Source organism: Bombyx mori, chromosome 9 (genome assembly GCF_030269925.1).
Source record: "Bombyx mori chromosome 9, ASM3026992v2".
Classification (NCBI taxonomy): Eukaryota; Metazoa; Arthropoda; class Insecta; order Lepidoptera; family Bombycidae; genus Bombyx; species Bombyx mori.
The window spans coordinates 12,494,705-12,518,330 of NC_085115.1; the positions used below are offsets into that span (position 1 = coordinate 12,494,705).

The 23,626-nt window shown below is 35.9% G+C and overlaps 1 protein-coding gene across 1 annotated transcript in view; it reads left to right on the forward strand.

Annotated features, from left to right (window-relative positions):
* The window catches only part of LOC101747087 (uncharacterized), a 172,835-nt gene that overhangs the window by 127,561 nt on the left and 21,648 nt on the right, over positions 1–23,626 (forward strand). Inside the window, exon 3 of the mRNA XM_038012845.2 lies at positions 22,559–22,680. Coding sequence (XP_037868773.1) covers positions 22,559–22,680 — 122 coding nt within the window. The remainder of the gene's footprint in view (positions 1–22,558; positions 22,681–23,626) is intronic.

Consider the following 23,626-nt stretch of genomic DNA (forward strand, 5'->3'; position numbering starts at 1 on the left):
TCATTTAATTTACTAGTTGTTTTCTGAATAAAATCTCATGAAAATGCGCTTATTTAAATGTTTATTTATAATTTTTGGGATACCACCAAAAAATTGATGTATGATATGAGGTATACATATAATGAATAGAAAAAAACATATAGTGAATGATGTTAGTAAAATAATACGTGATAGTTTAAAACATAAAAAATGCGCTTTGGTAACTAACTAAATTAAAAAGTAGAAAATATATTTCTTGAAGTTAAAAGTAATTAAGAAAAAAATAATTTTATCGTTAAAAACAGTAGGGTGCTAGATGACAGATATCGGTAAACGCAGTCATTATAAAATATGTTAAACATCACTAAAGCATAATTATAAAAGTTTGTGTAGGTTTAGTAGATTCTGAAACTCAAGGCTTACTACACAATTGACCTTTTTTTCTCTGCACACAATTATATTGTTAAATACTTACTCACCTTACATTGAATGCTGACTAACGTAAAAAGAATTTAAAAAAAAACAGCTGTACTTAATGTAAAAAAGACGAGGAAGTCACGTTTTTAAATTCATCTCATATTTTTAATTATACAATCATTCAAATTGCAATGCTTATTTAATAAAACATAAGGGGTGTGTTGTATTGTACGAGTAATAGATAATATCGAACCCGTTATTTATCTAAACGTAAAAACAAAATTGTCTACTCAAAGTTCAGTTCCGCTGAATAAAATTAACATTTATAATGGCTACTGGAGTTGTCATACCCGATCCGGTGGATCGAATGGTAAACAGTCGACGTCGCCCTAAACACCTCATTTACGGATCCTCCCGATCCATTAACGGTGCTTTTAGGTACCTCGAGCACCGGTCACCGTCCTCGCCGAAGCCGTCGCTTGCCACGAAGGGCTCGACGAGTAAATTAATCCATAGACACAGCCCACTGAGTTTCTCGCCGTATCTTCTCAGTGGGTCGCGTTTTCGATCCAATGGTAGATTCTGCAAAGCACTGCTCAAGCTAGGGCCAGTGTTAGCAACACTCCCGGCTTGAGCCCCGTGAGCTCACCTACTAGTTCGGTGAATCTAGAATAACCCCTCGAGGTTACTAGTATAAGTTGAAAAAAAAATGGAGTTGATAGAGCTATTATGTACCTTTCTTTTAATTGCCTTTGTAGGCAGACAAGCATACCGCCCACCTGGTGGTGAGTGGTTACCGTCACTCATGGACGTCAGCAATGCCAGAAGCAGTGCCAAGCCGCTATCTAGCGTTATCTTTCAAGCTTTCCTTTAACTTTATATAGTATAGTAAGCCATTATTGCTGATACTAAACAATGAATTTTACACACAGTAGCAAACTGTATTAACTTAAATCTAATACATCGGGTTTCCCGGTTCAGTGATCAGCGTGTTCTGTGACACATAAGCCTGCTTCCAGCTGCTTCCATTCTTCTCTATTGGTAGCTTTTCTGGACCAGATTGTCCATCCAATCATCTGTCCATCTTCTAGCTTGCCTACCTTTTTTTCTTTTGCTATCACGTGGCTGCCATTCCGTTATAAGCTTAGTCCATTTCATTCTGCTTTCCCTTGTCATATGTCCTGTCCATCGCCATTTTAACTGTCTTAACTTACCTTTAGGTCGACCTCAATTATCTCAATTATCAACAAAGTTAGACAATGTTGTGGTATCCACCAGTTCGTATTCATCGTGCGCCCCACTTTATAAATGGTAAGAGAGATAAGCGTGTTTACAACTGGCTGTTAAGAATAAGGTCAGTGCGATCATTCGATGTATGTATGTACGCTTGAGGAAGTGAGCAATCGTCGGCGTGATTACTGTTAACAGGTTAATCTGTATGAAACGATTTGTTAATAGTTGTTTGTGATCGCGAGCGAAGTATATTTGAAGAATCTCACTCGGCTACTGACTGTTTCTACCGTAAAGCGTTATTAATTTTAAACAATTAATTCAACGTAGAAAATCTGCGTCGCTAAGTTTCAGTGATGTCTGGACGATATTATGTTTATTGTATTTAAAAAAATAGGCGTAGGTATTCTAACGGTAGGTTTTAACGGCAGGCAGCAGCTTGGCTCTGCCCCTGGCATTGCTGAAGTCCATGGGCGACGGTAACCACTCACTATCAGGTGGGCCGTATGTTCGTCTGCCTACAAGGGCAATAAAAAAAAATAAAAAAAAAATTTTTCTATACTATCGTGCTAGGGTTCACCAGCTCTGTCAACTACCTTTGTTTCGGAAATCGATTCGAGTGTACCCTATTTATAATATATACTTAGCAATTAATATACAATGATTAAACCACATAATCATGCGGTTCTCGGCTTTGTGCCGCTAACGTATTGAAATTTCGATCGGAAACGATGACCGCGCGATGCCAATAGTCCAATAGCTACTATAATGTAACGGAAATGTCACGCGTTCACTGCAATAACTGCCCGAGCGAAGGATTCACCGGAAACATTAGTGACGTATGTATGCACGCTATTTAATAATCGATATATATATTTTTTTAATTATTTTGTAACGCACTTCCTGCTACCCAACTCAAAAAAGGTTATAAAAAACTTTTTCTTTCAATGAATAATTTTTTTTTGTTGTTGTCGACGGTTCATCCGGTTTTAAGTGGCTACTGGAGTTCGCAACGTGAATGCCACCACCCGCCTTGAGAGGCGAAGTTAAAGTTTCAATTGTTGTATTGTAGCGCCAGCTTCAAGCTGGAACGCGTAACTGCTTCCCGGCAGAGCTAGTAAAAATATAAAGCATATTGGTAGCCATTACTCTTCAGAATACGCTTGACCATCAGAAGAATGTGCAGTAACGTAACTATTTCTCGATTTTGAAACGTATCAAAAATCTTTCTATCACATCGATGAAATGATAAATCGAATTCTCTAAATTATTTGAAGAGGGTAATATTACAACATCAGCATTGATCTATGAGAGATGTAATCATTCAAATTGTTATTTACTTTTACTTCACCTTACTGTTGAATTTGAGGCGTCGGCAAATATCTGCTTTGATTTTGGTGAATTACTACCATTTTTTAGCTTTAAGTCACTGAGTAACTCCCTGTAATAGTTCAGTAATAAATGATAAATTGTTTTATTGCTGTTTTGTTAAATCAATCGATGTTGGTTTACCAAAATGTCACGTCACTATCATGGAACATCGATATTCAGTCGAATAATAAAAGCTAAGGCCAGGCTCAAAGTTCAACGGCACTATAAACCTGGCTAATAATGATTTCTGAACGTTATTGCCCTAATATAACTATAAGATAGATTAGGTCGTTAGTAGTAGTAGTCGAAACTATGTGACTACACGTAACCCACGTACTCGTGAACAAGAAACTTATCGCCTTCTTAATTCAACTTTTATCCCTTTCCTAACTTACATAATGTTCAATAAGGATTGCTAGATCGATAAATAAGTATCTTCATATAAAGAGATATAATTTTCCTTTTTTTTTGTTATCTATAGATTTGGAATTTTATTTAAATTAAAGGTTTTTAAGTTTGAGAACTAGCGCCCACAGGGTAATGTTCATATTGTTTGAAGTCATCGTGGCCTAACGGATAAGACGTCCGGTGCACTCGTGTTGAGCGATGCACCGATGTTCGAATCTCAGGCGGGTACCAATTTTTCTAATGAAATACGTACTTAACACATGTTCACGATTGACTTCCACGGTGAAGGAATAACATCGTGTAATAAAAATCAAACCCGCAAAATAATTACTGGTGGTAGGCCCTCTTGTGAGTCCGCGCGGGTGGGTACCACCGCCCTGCCTATTTCTGCCGTGAAGTAGTAATGCGTTTCGGTTTGAAGGGTGGGGCAGCCGTTGTAACTATACTGAGACCTTAGAACTTATATCTCAAGGTGGGTAGCGCATTTACGTTGTAGATGTCTATGGACTCTGGTGACTGTTTAACACCAGGTGGGCTGTGAGGTCGTCCACCCATCTAAGCAATAAAAAACAAAAAATAAATGTAAATAAAATGAACCTCAGTTCTTTTTGGCGGGAACGCGGAGAGTGAAGTTGTGTGATTTGTTTTATTTTGTCTATTTAGTTTTTCTTCAGCTTTAAATGTGTAATAACGGTGATTTATTAACTGTTTAATATCTGTGAAAGTGCACAAATGTGGGAAAATGAAACAAAACCGCTGGACGTAACTTCTCGGGATCCTCCAAAAAGTCAACTGAAAAAAATCAAAGTAAATGAACACCATTATACTGAGATTATATTTCATCCCATATCATCTCATCTCATTTCATTTAATTTCATCCCAGTTGATTAATGTCTCAAATTAATCATTTTCATTTCATTTCACTCCATATTATCATTTTTCATAAAAATAAGAATATAAATTAAAATAAGACATGACCTAAAGGACTATGTTACCAGGTCATAAAATCTGTTTAAAAAAAAATAGATGAACCTCATGGTCGATAAGTGTCTCAGGGCAAAATCTATTCGTTTTTTATATGCTATGTACGTTTGTTTACATGTCAGTTCACCGTAATTACCATTAAAACTCAAGTAGATCAAACTTCTGATTACGACCGCTTTCGTTTTCAAAGTGTAAAAATACATTCATACGACGCGTACCTTACTTGTGTGAGAGCTCACTACGCTACGTGATGTTGTATATTACCGTCTCCGTAATGTGTTTAAAGTTAAGTGGGTTCTCAAACTTCGTCTTGCAAATATAAATTACCTGATTTAGCCCAAATCCCCTCGAGTCCAATTTGCCGTCGCGGGTCAACTTAGGAAATTACTTTTTTAGCTTCAGTAACGTATACTAATATCTTTAAGCTTGAATTAGTTACGAAAAGGCATTTAGATGCTGCATGCCTATGCTGATGCCTTTATAAACCTATGCTAATGCCTTTATAAACCTATGCTACTAATACAACTAATATAAGCTGGAATAAGGCTTAAGCGTAACACTTTTATTTATAGTTTTTATGGGTGGACGAGCTCACGATCCACCTGGTGTTAAACAGTCACCAGAGTCCATAGACATCTACAACGTAAATGCCATCACGCACCTCGAGACGTGAGTAGTAAGGTCTCAGATTTAACAGTACAACGGCTGCCCCGCCCTTCAAACCGAAACGCATTACTGCGGCAGAAATAGGCAGGGTGGTGGTACCTACCCGCGCGGACTCACAATAGTACCTACCGACAGTAACTTCTGCAACTACTGTACTAAAAAGAAGGATATCGCTTCGAAGCTTAAACGAATGTCTAAAAATTTCTTTTTCATGTGTAGTCTACTTTTCCATCTGCCTATCTCAGTAATACCATCAAACGTTGATGATACATTGTAAATAATTTATTAGAGAATCCTAATTAATGTAAATTCAGAACGTTGTATAGCAAACACCGACTTGATTACAATTAAGATAAATCGTTTTCTACAACGTCATTCGTTACCGTGTGTACCATTATAATAATTAATAATTATTGTCTCAGCTTACACTTACTAAACAAGATTGATGGTGTCAAATTATTATTTTTGTTTTCGCACGGAAAATGTATACTTTCGTTTTTCTAAATAGATAAATTTGAAGTTTATCTTGTACTAGCGGCCCGCTCGGGTCTTTAACAAAAATTTCAACGATATTTGAGGTTGTTTTGTTTTTTAAATAAAATAATGTGTTCTACAAAGTCGTAGTACATTATTTTATTCTATCATCAATAGTTTTCGCAGGGTAGGCCATGTAAAGACTATTTTAGGTATTTTTTTTATATCTTGGGTTACATTATTGGAGTTTTAGTAAGGATCCCTAATTTTTTTCAAAAAAGATTATAATAGCCTATGTCACTCGGGAATAGTGTAGCTTCCAAAGAGTGAAAGAATTTTTCAAATCGGTTCAGTAGTTTCGGAGCCTATTCAATACAAACAAGCAAACAAATCTTTCATCTTTATAGTATTAGTATAGATGTCTTTCCTTGACGTACTACCACGTACTACGGCCAGTGTTCCTTCAAATACTGTCCCCCTAATGTTGCGGCTGTCGTGTCAAAAACACTAGAATGTAGATGCTTAGCGCGCCAGTAACAAAATTAATCACAAACTTTACATTATCATAATTATTAGAAGCCTCAAAATAACCGCATTCAACGCTCAAGTGGTGCTTCATAATATTCTTTGTAATTTTGACATTATATAATCCAAAGTTAATGTTAATATTCTGTAGAATTTCTTAGTATTTATGTCTACATAACCGGAGCATTAATAATAAGTAAAACTAAGCTTGGGTTACGATTTTAATTTGTAACTACGCAAGTCGGTGCCTTTATTAAGTGTTGTCGACTCATTTCATCTATTCATCAAATCGTCTATTTTTCTATTTCGATCCTATTTTCAACGTCGATTGCAGCCTAAGTTCATATTGAAAAGAAAAATTCCAAACTAAAATGTAAAACGGGTGGCGAAATAGAACATGGATAGATCAAAGAATGTTTTTTTTTTAATATAGGTATACCAGCTTTGTCCGCATTAAATGTTTCGCTGACAGCACGCCCGGTCATACTGCGGAATCGTTCATTGAATATCCGAAGTAAAATATGTACAATTATTCAGTTTTCAAACTACTTTTATGGAACGACTGGTGGTAGGACCTCTTGTGAGTCCGCGCGGGTAGGTACCACCGCCCTGTCTATTTCTGCCGTGAAGCAGTAATGCGTTTCGGCTTGAAGGGTGTGGCAGCCGTTGTAACTATACTGAGATCTTACAACTTATATCTCAAGGTGGGTGGCGCATTTACGTTGTAGATGTCCATGGGCTCCAGTAACCACTTAATACCAGGTGGGCTGTAAGCTCGTCCACCCATCTAAGCAATAAAAAAAAAACGACAAAGCTAGTCCGTACGTTGTTGATACATCATCATAGATTATTACAATATTATCATTCGGCGTATGTAGGTTGGCAACTAAACCCAATTCAACCGCATTCAGGCTTGAAATTGGAGCTTCGTCGCGGTCGAGAACGAACACATACGAAAACGTAAAGGTACTTAAATTCAAATTACGCTTCGCAGGTTACATCAAAAAGATTAAACACGACGTAATGCGGTACAGTTGTACGTGTAACAACGGTCTGTTTTGATTTTATTCAAATACTAGCGGCCCGCACCGGCTCCGCTCGGGACTTTAACAAAAAATTAAACGATTTTTGACGTTGTTTTATTTTTTTAAATAAAAGAACACTTATTGCGGCATAACTATAATAGTTAGAGACATATGCCGTCGTGACACTTTTTTTAAATAATAATGTGTTCTATAAAGTCGTAGTACATTATTTTATTCTATCATCAATAGTTTTCGCAGGGCACGCGATGTAAAGAATATTTTAGGTAATTTTTTTACACCTTGGGTTAGATTATTGGAGTTTTAGTAAGGATCCCTAACTTTTTTTAAAAAAGATTATACTATATCACTCTAGCGATAGCCTATGTCACTCGGGAATAGTGTAGCTTCCAAACAGTAAAAAAAAATTTTTAATCGGTTCAGTACTTTCGGAGCCTATTCAATTACAAACAAACAAAACAATCTTTCCTCTTTATAATATTAGTATAGACTAGCTTTTGCCCGCGACTCCGTCCGCGTGGAATAGTGACTTTGGATAACGCTAAATTTTACCCCCCACTTCATTTACGTAGAAAGTGAAAATGTTTTTGAATTATAGAATGTTAAGAAGCTATTTAAAAACCCTATTTTGAAATATTATTTATTGGTGCTCCACTTGTATTGGCCTTACTGTGATTTTATATAGCCTATAGCCTTCCTCAATAAATGAGCTATCTAACACTGAAATCGGACCAGTAGTTCCTGAGATTAGCGCGTTCAAACGAACAAACTCTTCAGCTTTATAATATTAGTATAGATTGCTTTGAATATTTCATTACGAACAATAATCACGGCGGATAAAATGTGCATTAAAAAGCATTTGACGGGTTGACGTATGATGTTTGTGAATCACTGGGAATGGCAGCAATACAGTCGGAGAGTTATTTCATGTTTTTAAATACTTTACGATTATTAAGGATATTTTTGCCAACCTAAAGTATTTGTTTGTCATGTACGTGACAGAAACAGAACAGTAGTAATCTGAGTAATCTGATCTCTTCTAAACGGCAAGGGTGGGTACCACCACCACCACCCCGCATTTATGTCAGTCATGCTTTTCATATTGAAGGTTGGGGTAGTTAATGAATATAATTAGACTTCATGTTCCAAGATGAGTGACGGCATTCACGTTGTTATGTATATTAATTTCGGTAACCACTTAACACCAGATGAGACGCCAGTTCATTCACCCTTCTATTTAATAAATATGAAAACGATCTGTGTCACATCTCAAGATACTAGATTAGTTTGTTATGTGTGAAACGTAACGTAAAAATTAAGAAATATATTTCAGAGAAAAATTGACGGTAGTTAGCAAATATTTAAATATCGACAATAACACTAGTCGTCCATGATCAGGAAATCTCTGTAGTGTTCGAAACGTCGGAAAGAATAGAATGACAATAAAAAACGCGAGATTAAACCATAAAAGTCTAAAAGTTAATTATGTCTACGGCTCGCGAAAGGAAGAAAACACTGCATAAAAACGAACGTCAATAAAACAACAAAATAAAAAAGTCAACCAAATTAATCATCAAGCTCTGTATTGCCTCACCGTCTTTAATGTCCAAAAATTGAGCGTTATGAGATGCCCTTCTTCAAACAAGGCTTGTGGAGAGTATTAAACGGTAGACAGCGGCTTGGCTCTGCCACTTACACTACTAATGTCCATGAGCTACGGTAACCACTGACAATCAGGTGGGCCGTATGCTCGTCTGCCTAAAAGAGCAATAAAAAAAATGGAATTCCACAAAATATCGTCTGAGACGAGATACACTTTAAAACCTTTAATTGAAGATTATTGTAAAAACCAATTTAATATATTCACTGGTTTAGTCTATCAATTCAATTCCTAAACAATATATTAATTGAGCTCTTTAAATCTACGAATTTTTCATGTTCGATCATTATCACAATAGCTTTCAAAATCGATTCGAATGGGTATCTGTTTTTTTTCTACCTACCGTCATTTTTGCACTTAGTCATGTAATTTCGTCAGATACATCTAAGCAATATAAATTACAAAATTTTAGTGATAAGACACCGCTTTAAACAAGAATCTTACTTGTCGTTTGTGACGTCGCATATACTTTCACGACTAGACTCAGCTTGCGGTGTACCCAGGAACTTAATCCACAAAAACTCTAGCGTTCGAATACCAATATTTTTTTTATATAAGTTGCAAATGTGCAACCCTTTTTTTTTTAAATATACTATTGCGTGTCGCGTTTTTTTTTCTAGGATACAACAACCATACAAATTTCGTCTGTATACATAGTTGTTACTGACAACAACAACTGACATACTGAATATGATTCGTGGCTTTTTTAATACGTTTCTATTGTTGATTACATAAGCCATAAAGGTTTCAACGGTGAATGATTTTGTGCGAACTTCAGGCTATAGATATCGTGGGAGAGGTAGGGTAGGTAGGATCTGCTGTATAACATGATCTAATATATAACATTAAGCGTGTTCACAAATTCTCATTGGTCACAGCCTGCTCGCAATATATCGCGATATTCGGTTGAATAGAACAGAAATATAGATCAGTATTCAAAATCTTAAACTCGCAGGATTATTACACATCGGTTAAGAAAGGAACAGTTTGAAACATGAGGTACTTGTTCACCGTCGTGCTGTCATTACGACGCACGTCAGAGAGAGCGAAATGTTCTCACTATGAGGTACCAGTGACCACTTCCACATAACCATCTTTAAACATTACTAGTAAGTTCATATTATTCATGAGGTACCAGTGACCACTTCCACATAACCATCTTTAAACATTACTAGTAAGTTCATATTATCCATACTTCTATACTAATATTATAAAGAGGAAAAATTAGCAATCCTTACTAAAACTCCAATAATGTAAGCCAAGGTGTAAAAAAATTACCTAAAATATTCTTTACATCGCGTGCCCTGCGAAAACTATTGATGATAGAATAAAATAATTTACTACAACTTTATAGAACACATTATTATTTACAAAAAATGTCGTGACAGCATATGTCTAACTATTATAGTTATGCCGCAATAAGTGTTATTTTATTTTAAAAAAAATAAACAACATCAAATACCGTTGAAATTTTTGTTAAAGACCCGAGCGGAGCCGGAGCGGGCCGCTAGTTCATAACTAATTTCCATGTTGTTTTCACAAAAAGATTTTTACGTGCAAACTCATAAAAAAAAACTTAACTTTAATACGATGTGACTAAGGCTATCCGTTTGAGTAGGGGAATTTGTAACCTACCCACTGATATAAGACTTACTAGACCTCATAGACACAATGTAGATAAGAAATGAGGACATTTTTTATTATTAAATTATACATTAACTATTTTGTAAACCGTACGTGATAAGTTAACAAGTCGCAACGCAGACAGCCCACGTGTTCCACATTCCGAATTGGTACAACGAAATTTAATATAACTGTTATTAGTTCCAATAGAAGTTTATATATTAAAAAAATATTCTATACGTACATATATAAAAAAAAATTACGAGCCATTTTTTGTCTGTTTGTGTATTATATTTGTGGCTTTCTATCTTCCACAATGGCAGAACAGTTTGAATTCAGCTAAACTTGGGATAAAATTACTGAAGAGTTTGTTAGCAATGCATGTAAGTAACATAAAAAAAAAAAAGCCGAATTCGATGGTCGAAGTGGTGTTTAAGAGAAAAGAGAAAGTACTTGGTAACGCTTGGTATTTTTTATTTATTTACCCGATTTACTAAATTGGGCGTACCAGTTACTGTTACTGAACATGGATTGTTGGGCCACAAAAGTGTAAATAATTACTCAAAGCACAATTCTATAACTTATCCAAACTCTCCTCCTCTTTGCATCGATAATCCTCAATGCTGAGGATTGTGGCCTCCTGTAATAACTTTCTCCTGGATTATCCTGGACAGAAGTGTTGAGAGTGGAGCGTATCTGGGCCGATTAGCACATTGGACTTCTGTCTCTGGGCCTTTTTCCGCATACTTTGCCTGTTACCAGCAGATACTCCAAATTGTCACCTCTCTTTCTGGCAATGCGTACAAAGAACTCGAAACTCCTCCGCGCGCATATAGTGCTGAAGAATTTCAAAGTTCCAAACAAGCCTTTAATATTTATAAGCATCATAGATACAAAATCACCCTCTTAGCTGAGTATTTGCTTGCTAACCTATCCTAATGAAACTGTAAAGGCCTCTGAGCCACCAGTAATTCATAAAAAAAAGATACAAAGTCCGCCTCGTAGTGTCAAGCGATTTCTGGGACCATTGAAATCGCACCCTATATGCCAAATCTTGCTAATCTACAAAAGCGGTCGAATCCGAGTATATTAATTTTCTTTTCCACCACCTAATTTTCCTAAGAACTAGCTAAAAATATACGAATGCCTCAATGCTTAATAACGCCAACAAGGCTAATATGAGTCTTACTAATCAATAAAATTATAAACGATGTGATGATTTTACTCTCTACATATACTCAACTAAATTCAGATCTCTAAATTAAAGGTTATGTTTATTTGAAAGAGACCATCTACTAATTGATAAAAATATTAATAAATGAATAATCGCACATTGCCATCTAGCTTCTAACTAGGATTCCTTATGTTATAAGAACCAGAGACTGAAATACATATTTACATTGTTTTAAATAACGCATTATTCTTAACTGGGATTTTTAATTAGTCTCACACACAAATTCTACGTCAACAGATACCTAAACCAATTAATTCTGATTGGATGTTCATGTTATTTGAGTGATGTAAAACCTAAAATAAGTAAGCTCTTAGTTTATAATAAAGTGTTTAATGAAATTGAAATTTTGCTTTTTTAAATACATAAAGTAACGAATAGCTCTAAAGCGGAGCGGTTTTACGAAATGAAAAAAACAATATGTAGAATGTTTTTAGACTCTCAACCGTTTTGTTATTGTTCCAAAAGTGACATTATTATTTAAATAATTTCTAAGGTAATAGTAGAAATGAATAAATTTACGAAATAACATCGTGTGAAGAGACGACCTGAATAAATAATAATAATAATAATCTCTCATCTCAATCATAATACTCTTTATTTAACACCACGTGTACAGAGTAAGCATATAAAACAAATAATAGATGGTGACATAAATTGGCGGCCTTATAGCTGAAAGCGATTTCTTCCAGGCAACCTTGCAGGGAGAGGAATAAGCAAACTAGCATGGACGGTGCTATATCTAAATAAACTTACATAAAAATATATACATACGATTAAATACAAATAAATACTAAAAATATGCAAGTAAATACAAAATAAGTAGCAATTTATCGTAAGAGCCATATATATTATTGTGCATATTAAATTATGTTATTTGCCTAAACATTTTTCTACTTAATAGTAATTTCTAATTGTTATGAATAGGTAGAGAACCGAGAACTAAAGCTAAATATGCTTGCACCACTCTCTATCCTACTCTTCGTGCCGAAAAGCTGGACTTCTCTATAAAAAGGACCTCTTGTGAGTCCGCGCGGGTAGGTACCACCGCCCTGCCTATTTCTGCCGTGAAGCAGTAATGCGTTTCGGCTTGAAGGGTGGGGCAGCCGTTGTAACTATACTGAGATCTTAGAACTTATATCTCAAGGTGGGTGGCGCATTTACGTTGTAGATGTCCATGGGCTCCAGTAACCACTTAACATCAGGCGGGCTGTGAGCTCGTCCACCCATCTAAGCAATAAAAAAAGTAAAAAAAAAATAGGGACAATAATAATTCGTTCCAGGTAAAAATACGCCCCACCACGTACTCAAGCGAGATAGATATTATAGGGGACGAGTGGAATGGGGAGATACGCAATTGAGTTATTCCATTATACGTCACCGCTCTCAGCATTGATCTGTTTTTTATATAAACCGCACTGAAATATCCGAGAAAAATATCTGTTGCCTGAAATAAGCTGTTTTACCCTAGTTCATTTTTCAATCTTCCGTCATTAGTTTACAATGTACTTTAAATGTAATTTATTCTATATGTAATTACTACAATTAGAGGTCTCTCAGTAGTCGAAATTCAAATATAATTAATTGGAATTGTAAGTTTGTACACTATTATGATTGTATTTTATACTTCTATAATCACAAATTTGACCAAGACTACACTATAAAAAATATTAACAAAGACAACCATTTATTTAATCTATTCTCAATTTGACAACAGACGCCAAGAGACTTTTTGGCGGGAACGCGAGGAGTGAAGTTGTGTGATTTGTTTTATTTTGTCTATTTAGTGTTTCTTCAGGTTTAAATGTGTAATAACGGTGGTTTATTAACTGTTTAATATCTGTGAAAGTGCACAAATGTGGGAAAATGAAACAAAGCCGCTGGACGCAACTTCTCGGAATCCTCCAAAAAGTCCACTGAAAAAATCTTAGTAAATGACCACCATTTTACTAAGATTATATTTCATTCCATATCATCTCATTTCATTTAATTTCATCCCAGTTGATTAACGTCTCAAATTAATCATTTTCATTTCATTTCACCCCATATTATCATTTTTCATAAAAATAAGAATATAAATTAAAATAAGACATGACTTAAAGGTCTTAGTTACCAGGTCATAAAATCACCTTTAAGAGTCAGACGCCAAGAACAAAAGTTTGACAATAAATAGTATGCATGTGTGTGTGTCAAATACATGGTATGTAGTGTGTGTAATGTTTTCTTTATTGATTTAATGTATCTTTTATGCATTATTTAAAAAAAAATTAGCATTGTGCACTTCTTCTCTATATTCTCTATAAGTGTGGAAAATTTCATACTCCTCCGTCCGCGCAATTTTCGTAAAAAGGGATACAAAGTTTTTGCTTCACGTATTAATATATAAATATATAAAATATCTTTTATTATTGGACATGATTACGAAAACAAATCTATATTTAATTAAAACCATCATATTTTTAAAGTAACATAACGAATCCTATTTGAAGTTTTTCGTATAGGTTTCGCCTTAATTACTCTATAGTAAGCGCAGTGTGTTCCGTTTGTGGCAAAGGAAAGAGCTCACATAGAAATTGGCATTTTCATTCCAATTGAAGATCGAAGATAACTACTAGATACTTCATCGTAAGCAGTTGCCGTCGCCCATGGACATCATTAAATGTCGTGGGTATAAAAACTTTTGACGATTTACGGTAGGCAGCGGCTTGGCTCTGCTCCTGGCATTGGTGAAGTCCATGGGCGGCGGTAACCACTCACCATCAGGTGGGCCGTTTACTCGTCTCCCTACAATGGCTATAAAAAAAAGAAGATGAAAATATCACAGAACTCTGCCGGTGTAATCGTGAGATCGTTGTGTTGAGATAAGATTATGTACAAAATAAAAAGCGTTCTGGAATTTGAATACGTCCCGTCTTATTTAAAAATAACGTTCAAAACAAAATGAAGACATAAAAAAGTTCGGCTGAACAATAATTCGTCTGAGGTCGGTGGACCGGGAGGCTGCATCGCAAAACACTCCCATTTGCCCGCCGAGGCACGACTCCACTTTGCGCCCTGTTACTAAAAATGAGTAATGGCTTCAGAAAATTGTGTTCCCTAATAACTTCTTACAGAGTTTTCATGTCTGATCTACTCTCCCTGAAAATAAGGAAAGACGGGCGAACTCAGCAATAAAAGTTGCCCGAAATACTAACTGTCACTTTGTTTTGAGTTAAAAGGGCGTTCTTATTAATCAGTGTCGGTTTCGCTCGCGCACGGTGACGACAACGTGGCGAGGCGTAGAGTGGAGTGAAGTGAAGTGAAGTGAAGTTAAGTTGAGTGAAGTGAAGTTGAGTGGAGTTAGTGGAGTTAAACGTTTTGATATCGTCGCAGTCGGGATTCAACGAAAAGTTTTAGTACATCTGTTAATATTAAATTTATGGTTGAAGCGACCCGAGTGTTAATAATTCTCTGAACAGCAGTAATGTTTGTAATTACACATTCCGGGAACCACGTGTAACCTAAGTTCCGTTTATTATTTCATAGCGTAGTAACATTTGTTGAAAGCAATTATGGTACTACGGTACCCACCCTCGTTGGCGCAAACGGGGTAATTTAATTAATGTAATATAATTTAACTTTTAGTTTATGATACTAACCGTCGGTCTGACGTCGAACCGAACTTTGGCAATGAATCGCCAGATCGTGTTAGGAACAAGTGGATCAATAAAAAAAAACATACCTAAAAGTGTTTGGATGTATTACATTATACGTGGTTGAAGAACTTTCTTCTTTTTATTTATTTTAGTATGGCAATTGGCTTCTTGTAATGCCATTGTTGCCAGTGTCAAGTTTATAAAAATCCTAAATTATTAAATACATAATATATATTCTGTTATAGTACGAAAAATAAAAGATATGAAGTGAAATGATAAAAATGAAAGAGTAAAATGAGATGAAGTTGATTTATTTAAGACTGTAATCAATTAAAATGAGATGAGATAATATGGTGGTTATTTATTACATCAGTGGACTTTTTGAAGGAACCACATAAACTAGGTCCAGCTGCTTTGTTTGCATTTTCCTTCATTTTTGCCCTTTCACAAATGCTAAACACAACCATTATTACACACTTAAACCTCAAGAAACACTAAATGAACAAAATAAAACAGTTCACACAACAGCGCTCTTCGCGTTCGCGCCAAAAAGTCTTTTGAAGAACTTCAGTAATGTATAATTAGAAAGTACTTTTACGGCTTACTCACGCTTTTACGCGCTTTTCATTTTAATATTTCCGATGTACTTTACAATTATCGTGTGCACCAAGGATTTAAGTGTTATTCGTCGACAATTGAATATTGTGCTAATTGCCGTCTATGAAAAAAAATCTTGACTTTTACATTTCTTTACGTGCCGCAAGAACTAATGGTACATTGAAGTTTTTTATTTTTTATTGAGGGATTACTTTGAGGACGGCTGCCCGCAGGCCTCTCCAGTTTCACCAGGATAGGTGGGCGAGCAAAGGTTCAGCCAGGAGAGGTGGGATAGGCTAACTGCTGCCCGAGCGCCTCCAAAGGAGACCTAACAACTCAAGAGCGACTGCTTCGCGAATGAATCTACTACCGGATCGGAATCGCGACCCGCTGAGAAGATCCGGCGCGAAACTCAGCGGGCTGATGTTTAGCTTAGGTTGCACGTCGAACTATTTGCCGAGTTCGACGAGCACGGTTACCGGGGTCCCTAAGTCTGCTCCTAGTGTTACAGCTGATGGCGTCTAATGCAAGGGTCTGATGAATCCGTAAGTGCGTGTCTAGGGCGTCGATGGTGACTGGCTCCTGCGTGATCAGGATTCGGGGAGTAATCAGCGGCGGTAACGATAAGGCGATTATCATGACGCATAGCCTTATCAAAGTACCGTTCTGATGCTGACTTCGTGTGTTTTCGGATTGATTGGAGACCCAGGTTGTCGTGTAGGTCAACGTTCCTAACGAAAGTCGTCGTGGCCTAAAGGATAAGACGTCCGATGCATTCGTATGTAGCGATGCACCGGTGTTCGAAGCCCGCAGGCGAGTACCAATTTTTCTGATGAAATATTCTTAACAAATGTTCACAATTGACTTCCACAGTGAATGAATAACATCATGTAATAAAAATCAAACCCGCAAAATTATAATTTGTGTAATCACTGGTGGTAGGACCTCTTATGAGTCCGCACGGGTAGGTACCACCACCCCGCCTATTTCTGCCGTGAAGCAGTAATGTGTTTCGGCTAGATGTAGATATCTATGGGCTCCAGTAACCACTTAACACCAGGTGGTCTGTGTGCTCGTTCACCCATGTAAGCAATAAAATAAAATAAATTACAAAGCTAAATGTGCGTGTTAGGCGAAATGACGCTTAAACCGAATAGCCTTTCACCTCTCGATATTTATTTCAATATTTTATACCTATAAACAAAGTAATCTGTACATACGTGGTGTATATCAACTCCGCAGTATTTACCAAACTTAATTATCCAATATATTAGTTCTGTCATAGACAAGCAGCCGCCTTCAACTCAATAAAGACATCCCATTAATTTCATTACGTGCAACACATAACAGACTCTATAAACATAATTCTACCGTTTATTATAATAATATTTTGATTAGGTTAAACTGGTTTGTAGATATGTCACCGGTAAAGCTTTTACTTACACAAGATGCGAACTGTGAGCACTCGTGAACACATTTCAAGCTTAATATATTTTAATACAGATCATTAGACATTTACATTTGTTTGGTAAATTGTAAATGTTCTTACGTGCTTCATGACCGTTGATAATGATACAACATTGGAAAAAAAAAATGCTATTTGTCTTTTAAACAAGTACTAGTGGTCCCCCGGTAGTCAAAATTCGACTATAATTAATCGAAATTATAAGTTGGTACACTATTATGATTCTATTGTCAAAGACTACTTCTATAATCACAGATTTCGCCAAGACTACACTTTAGGTAAATATTAATAAAGACAAACAATATTTAATCTATTCTCAATTTGACCACAGACTATAAGAAGTAAGAAAAGTTTGACAATAAACAAATAGTATACATGTATACATGCGTCAAATAGATGGTAGTGTGTAATGTTTTTTTAATTGATTTAATATATTTTTTATGTATTTTTTAATACCAACATTCTGCACTCCTTCTCTATATTCTCTATAAGTGTGGGAAATGTCATTTGTATTACACTAGTAAGTTAATTAATTAGTTAGCTATTTTTCAGAAATGTTTAAAAATACCTTATGAATCGCTTGGTTATTATACCGGTCGTGCCTGTTTTGATTTTGGAATAATCGTCGCATACGTATTCCGCAAACGACTGACTTTAATTTAGTGATGGTAGTATTTGTTTAATTTTTCTATATCTTTTTTATAAACAGGTGTGGTTGGTTACGTCTATTAAGTATGCTTTGTTGTTTATGTTATCAATGTATATTAAATCTAGTCTATTGCTTGCGACGGTAAAATTTGTTTAGACGGGCATTTCCCATATTATTTTACTTGCGACTGATTTAATGTTTTAGCATGACGCTAGTATACATATTGAAGGAAATAACTGTGTAGTTACTAATCGTTACCAATAGCTCGGTATTATCATGTCAAAATATTCATTAGTGTCTACTAATGAATATTAGTAGACACTAATGAATGTCCTACCTCTTATGAGTCCGCACGGGTAGGTACCACCACTATTCCTATTTCTGCCGTGAAGCAGTAATGCGTTTCGGTTTGAAGGGGTAGCCGTTGTCACTATACTGAGACCTTAGTACTTACATCTCAAGGTTGGTAGCGCATTTAAGTTGTATGTCTAGGGGCTCCAATAACCACTTAACACCAGGTGGGCTGGTAGCTCGTCCACACATCTAAGCAATAAAAATAAAAATAAAGGTAAATTCGATAAAATTTCTTACTTTTAATGTTGTTATTACTTACCTGTTACCAATTATAAACTGCTAGCTAATTCATATCAAGTTCGCTGTGATTATCGCTAGGAGTGTGATATACGCCCATTCATTGAAAAGACCCGCGCGTCAACTATAATAAGACGAGGGTACTGTTAAAAAACAACTTCAAAGCGCCAACGAATAATGTACAAAGATTCAACTCGATCTGAAAATTCTCGTGAGTTTCCTTGACCCGCTTGACGCTGAGTTTCGGGACATCTTCAATATAGATTTTTGTCTACGTTAAAAAAAAACTTCCTCACTCTTCATAATGTGTAATACGTAGTACACAGTAAGCCCATAGACACGGCCGACTGACTTTCTCGCCGGATCTTTTCAGTGGGTCGCGATTCTGATCCGATAGTAGATTTTGCGAAGCACTGCTCTTGTTAGGGCTAGTGTTAGCAAATTATCTCAGGTTGAGCCCATGAGCTCACCTACCCGTCCGGGCGTAGCTGGAATAGCCCCTTAGGCTACCAGCGAATAGGTAGGGATCAAAAAGACAATAAACGAAATAATGAAGATAATTGTTCAGTAATTATGAGAGTCCTTGCCTCTTAACTTTGAATTTAAAAGTAGCCAGTCATCGAGAGTAAGAAATTCATAATAATATAATATCATAATATCTAACCCTTCTCTGGAATCTTTCTGAAAATTCAATTATTTTTAAAAAATGTTTTTCAGCGTCCCTTTAAAATTTACATTTTTAATGTTCAAAACTGCTTTAAAATCAGTAGCTTCAAATTGGTAGCGGCAGCTAGACAGAGAGCCATGTCAATTATGGGTTTCTTTGTAAGATATGTATGAATAAAACTAGGTGTGGATCTAGGAACCGCGAGGGATCCGAACAATTAATGTAAAGATGATATGATAAGCTTATACCAACTTTTCTCTTAGCGTGATAAGACAATGTTAAGTGAGAACTTTAAACACTATATATAGGTTATATTAAAATCGGTTCAACAGTTTGATACCCACGGCAGGTTATTTATTCTATTACTCTTAATAGAAATGCTTAATGTCCAGATGGCGTTAAGTTAAAACCGAGTCCTTTAGATATGTGAACGCCGTCTCACACTTTGGTACTTGAGGTCGAATCATCAATTGCACAACGTCTGTACCGCCATTTACAATGAAACGCGTGATTACTTTGCAATTAAAAGAGGCATGAGTTGGATCACTTGGGCCCTTATTACTTCATGACAGCAATTAGTTGTATCCTGTCAGCCTGGTATAGCCATTGAGACTTTTTGATGTCTATGGCCTTCGGTAACCACTTAACAATAAGCGGGATGTGAGCTAATAGATCTACGCAAAAATAATGATAGAAAAGTAGAAATGAACTTACTTGCGGTAGGCAGCGGCTTGGCTCTGCCCCTGGCATTGCTGAAGTCCATGGGCAACGGTAACCGCTCACCATCAGGTGGGCCGTATGCTCGTCTGCCTACAAGGGCAATAAAAATATATAAAAAAACTTGTTTATTGAGACTCAAAAATCAGATATCAAAATAGATAGTGTCACGACAAATGAGAAGATCGTTCCTTCGTCCCGAACACAATAAGCGAGTTAGTATAACGAAGTTGGATCAGACAAACAGGAGCGACATCAGACTGTCTGACGTCATTAGAAATAATCTCGTTAGTACCACTCGAATACAATCTGAGCATATCTCGAAAACGTTATTGAGTTACAGCCGGTCCGTGTCACGAACAAACTTTCGTCTATATTTGTATTGTATTATTACATTGGTTATTTGAACGTTTTTCTTTATTTATGTATATTTCAAGCACGTCTGTAGTGTACCTATAATGTATTTGGTTAAATCTCTATATATAAAAATGAATCGCTGTTCGTTAGTCTCGCTAAAACTCGAGAACGGCTGGACCGATTTAGCTAATTTTGGTCTTGAATTATTCGTGGAAGTCCAAAGAAGGTTTAAAAGGTAGATAAATATGAAAATGCTCGGAATTAAATAAAAATAACAATTTTGTTTTTTTTTGATGTGTCCCCCGTCGGACGGATTCCTTTTGTTTGTTTTAAGTTAATTTTATACAAAAGTTTAGGTCTTTTATTTCTCGATTGAGGCACTACGAAGTCTGCCGGGTCAGATAGTTCATAATAAATCATAAGTCTCATGCACCAAATTAATAATGCGATCTCATAATTTAAACTAAATGCCCTTAAAATTTACTCACTATTAGCAGGATCATTATTAATCTCTGTGTATAGCCAAACCGCTCTTCACCGTAGTGTCCCGCTCAGTACCCTATCCATAGTATTCTCCTCGTGTGAACTCTGCTATGTTTTCAATAAAGCGTTGCTGTACAAATTGCAGTACAACACGTTTGGTTGCTCTCACTAAGTGAACCACATTGGGTAACTAAAGCATAGCATAGCGCAGTGTGGCTGCTGTTGAGCTTAGCTAGGCTTTCCTACCTACCTAATTACTAGTAGGCTCGAGGGGATATTCTGGTTTCACTGAACTGAATCAGGAGCTCACGGTGACCAGCCTGAGACACTCTGCTCTTTATTATCTGCCCAGCAAAACCAGTGCTTCGCCGAAATACCACCGGATCGGAATCGCGAGCCACTAAGCAGATCAGGTGGTGAGAAACTCAGTGGTCTTCGCCTTTGGGATATGCTAGTAACTGAAAAGTTTGAACAATCCGTTGTTAAATTTTAAATTAAAACTCTTCAATAATTATAAAGCAAGTAAATTGTTATTATAATTTTACATACATTTAGAGTTATTAGAAACGTCAAAAAAAACGCTATTAGACTAGACAGTACTACAATTCAATCATGCGCACTAAAATTAAAATAGATTGAATGAAATGAACCGGTCACGAATATGGCATCAAAGTTGGGCTATTTCTCAAAACGAGTTCACATTATAACCCTAAAACACGTTAAGTATAATTATGATGTAGTAGGATGTAGTAACTTGAAGCTGTAGGTATTAAAATGTGGAACAGTCTCCTAATGGCCAATAAATCTGTGTGTAATCATGATGTATAGGGAATTCGTGCCTTTTATATTTTGGGGAAGTCGGGTTTTTCGTCTGAGTTTATTCGTGTTTCGTTCGAGGTTTAACTAAATGGTTGATGTCATTAATTTCCCCGTCAACTTCTGATTGTTATATGTATGACCGAAATTCAGAGCCTTTATTAAGAATCTAATTTTTATTTAATCGTATAGTAGGTGTATGATTAAATACGTTTGTATATATTGGTACGATATTAGCGACTTTGAGCAATGGTAAGCATAAGGCTCTATGTTCAGAGAAAATGCTCTCACTTCTCTCAAACCTCCACAACCATGTTGTCATCCATCAACCTGGATGGTTACACCACACAGCCACAAAGTTAAAAATATTTTTACTAAAATGTATTTATCATTGATGTAATTTTTTTTCACTAAATATCTGAGTTCGAGTACCTACTAAATTTAGAATTTGATTCTTGTATAATAATAATGATATTCTCTAAGGTTTTCCCGTGACTCAGAAGTGAACAAGATTACTTTTACCATTTGCTCGCGCTTAGTCGTCCGTGTCTACGAAAAGTATCCGAAACTTTCGTCAAACCGGAAAACTAGTTTGAATAAAGTTATTTCTACTTATAAATTATTAATATTTTTTTTAATTATTTCGAGTGCTCCTTTGCTAATAAAAATGAAACTGATAAAGTTTGAGTGGCAAATTAAAAGTAATGTAAAGTTTCTTAAAAGCATTTTTTTGTATACTTTGTCTAATTTCTTTGTCGTTAGTTATCGCTAATTTCACAGGTAATGAATTAAGACTGAAATGTAATCCAAAAAAAATTTCAATCATTTTTTGCTGGTTAATCTTTCTAGTAATTCTATATATCCGAGAATACTTGCATGACTGATGTGAAGTCATTTTTATTTATCTCAAGCGCGCCCTGATTGCGATGTGTTGCCACAATTACTTATTTTTACTATTTTTTAATTTCAGAGAGTTTAAATTGGTGCTGAGGCCAGATCCGTCATCAGTATTCGCCGACGGTGTCCAGTTTCATAGCTCGTCAGGCGAGGTGGATTACAACACGGCGCTGGTCTATTCGGGAAAACTCGAAGGTAAATTCTTAAAATGGGCGATCTTAAGATGCCTCGTATTCTAAGTGTACGCAAGTTAACCCAAAATTTTATTCATCACAATTTTGAAAACCATGAAAATTTTAAATTTTCGCGGTTTAGTTCGTTCAGCTGTTTTAGAGTTTATTGTACGTAAAAGCAGAGACAAAAGTTACATTCGCTATTAATAGGTTTCGTTAGGTATAGTATTTTAGTTAGAAGTAAATCATGTCATCCATTAAAGAACAAAATAAATTTATTAACTTCGTTTTAGGGCAGCTTAGTTCAAAATGAAACTAATTTTTTTGACTGTGTCTGACAGACATTTTTAGTTCGTAAAGACTTAGAGAAATTCAAAAAGATCTTTTTTTTTTTTAGGTTTGACAAACGTTTAGTTCGTAAAAACTTGATCATTTCAATCAGATCATCAAACTTCATCATTGTTCATAATGCAGTTACACCATTTTTTTCCGAAGAAACTCGGGGCAAAAAAAAAAAACAAATCACACCACAAACTGAGGCATAAGTCTAAAGTCAACTTTAAACTAATACAATAACAAGTTTTCGTCTCCGCTAACGTAAAATGCCGAAACCGAATCGTTAATAATGTAGAGTTAAACAAGTAATTTTTTTTCTTCTATTGCTTAGATGGGTGGACGAGCTCACAGTCCACCTGGTGTTAAGTAGTTACTGGAGGCCATAGACATCTATGACGTAAATGCGCCACCCACATTGAGATATAAGTTCTAAGGTCTCAAGTATAGTTACATGACCGCCCCACCCTTCAAACCGAAACGCATTACTGCTTCACGGCAGAAATAAGCAGAGTGGTGGTACCTACCCGCGCGGACTAATAAGAGGTCCTACCACCAGTAAAATGTAATTTGGTCAGGACGGGTTACAAATTACAATAGCAACTCGAAATGTGAACGTTGACTTTTTACAATTA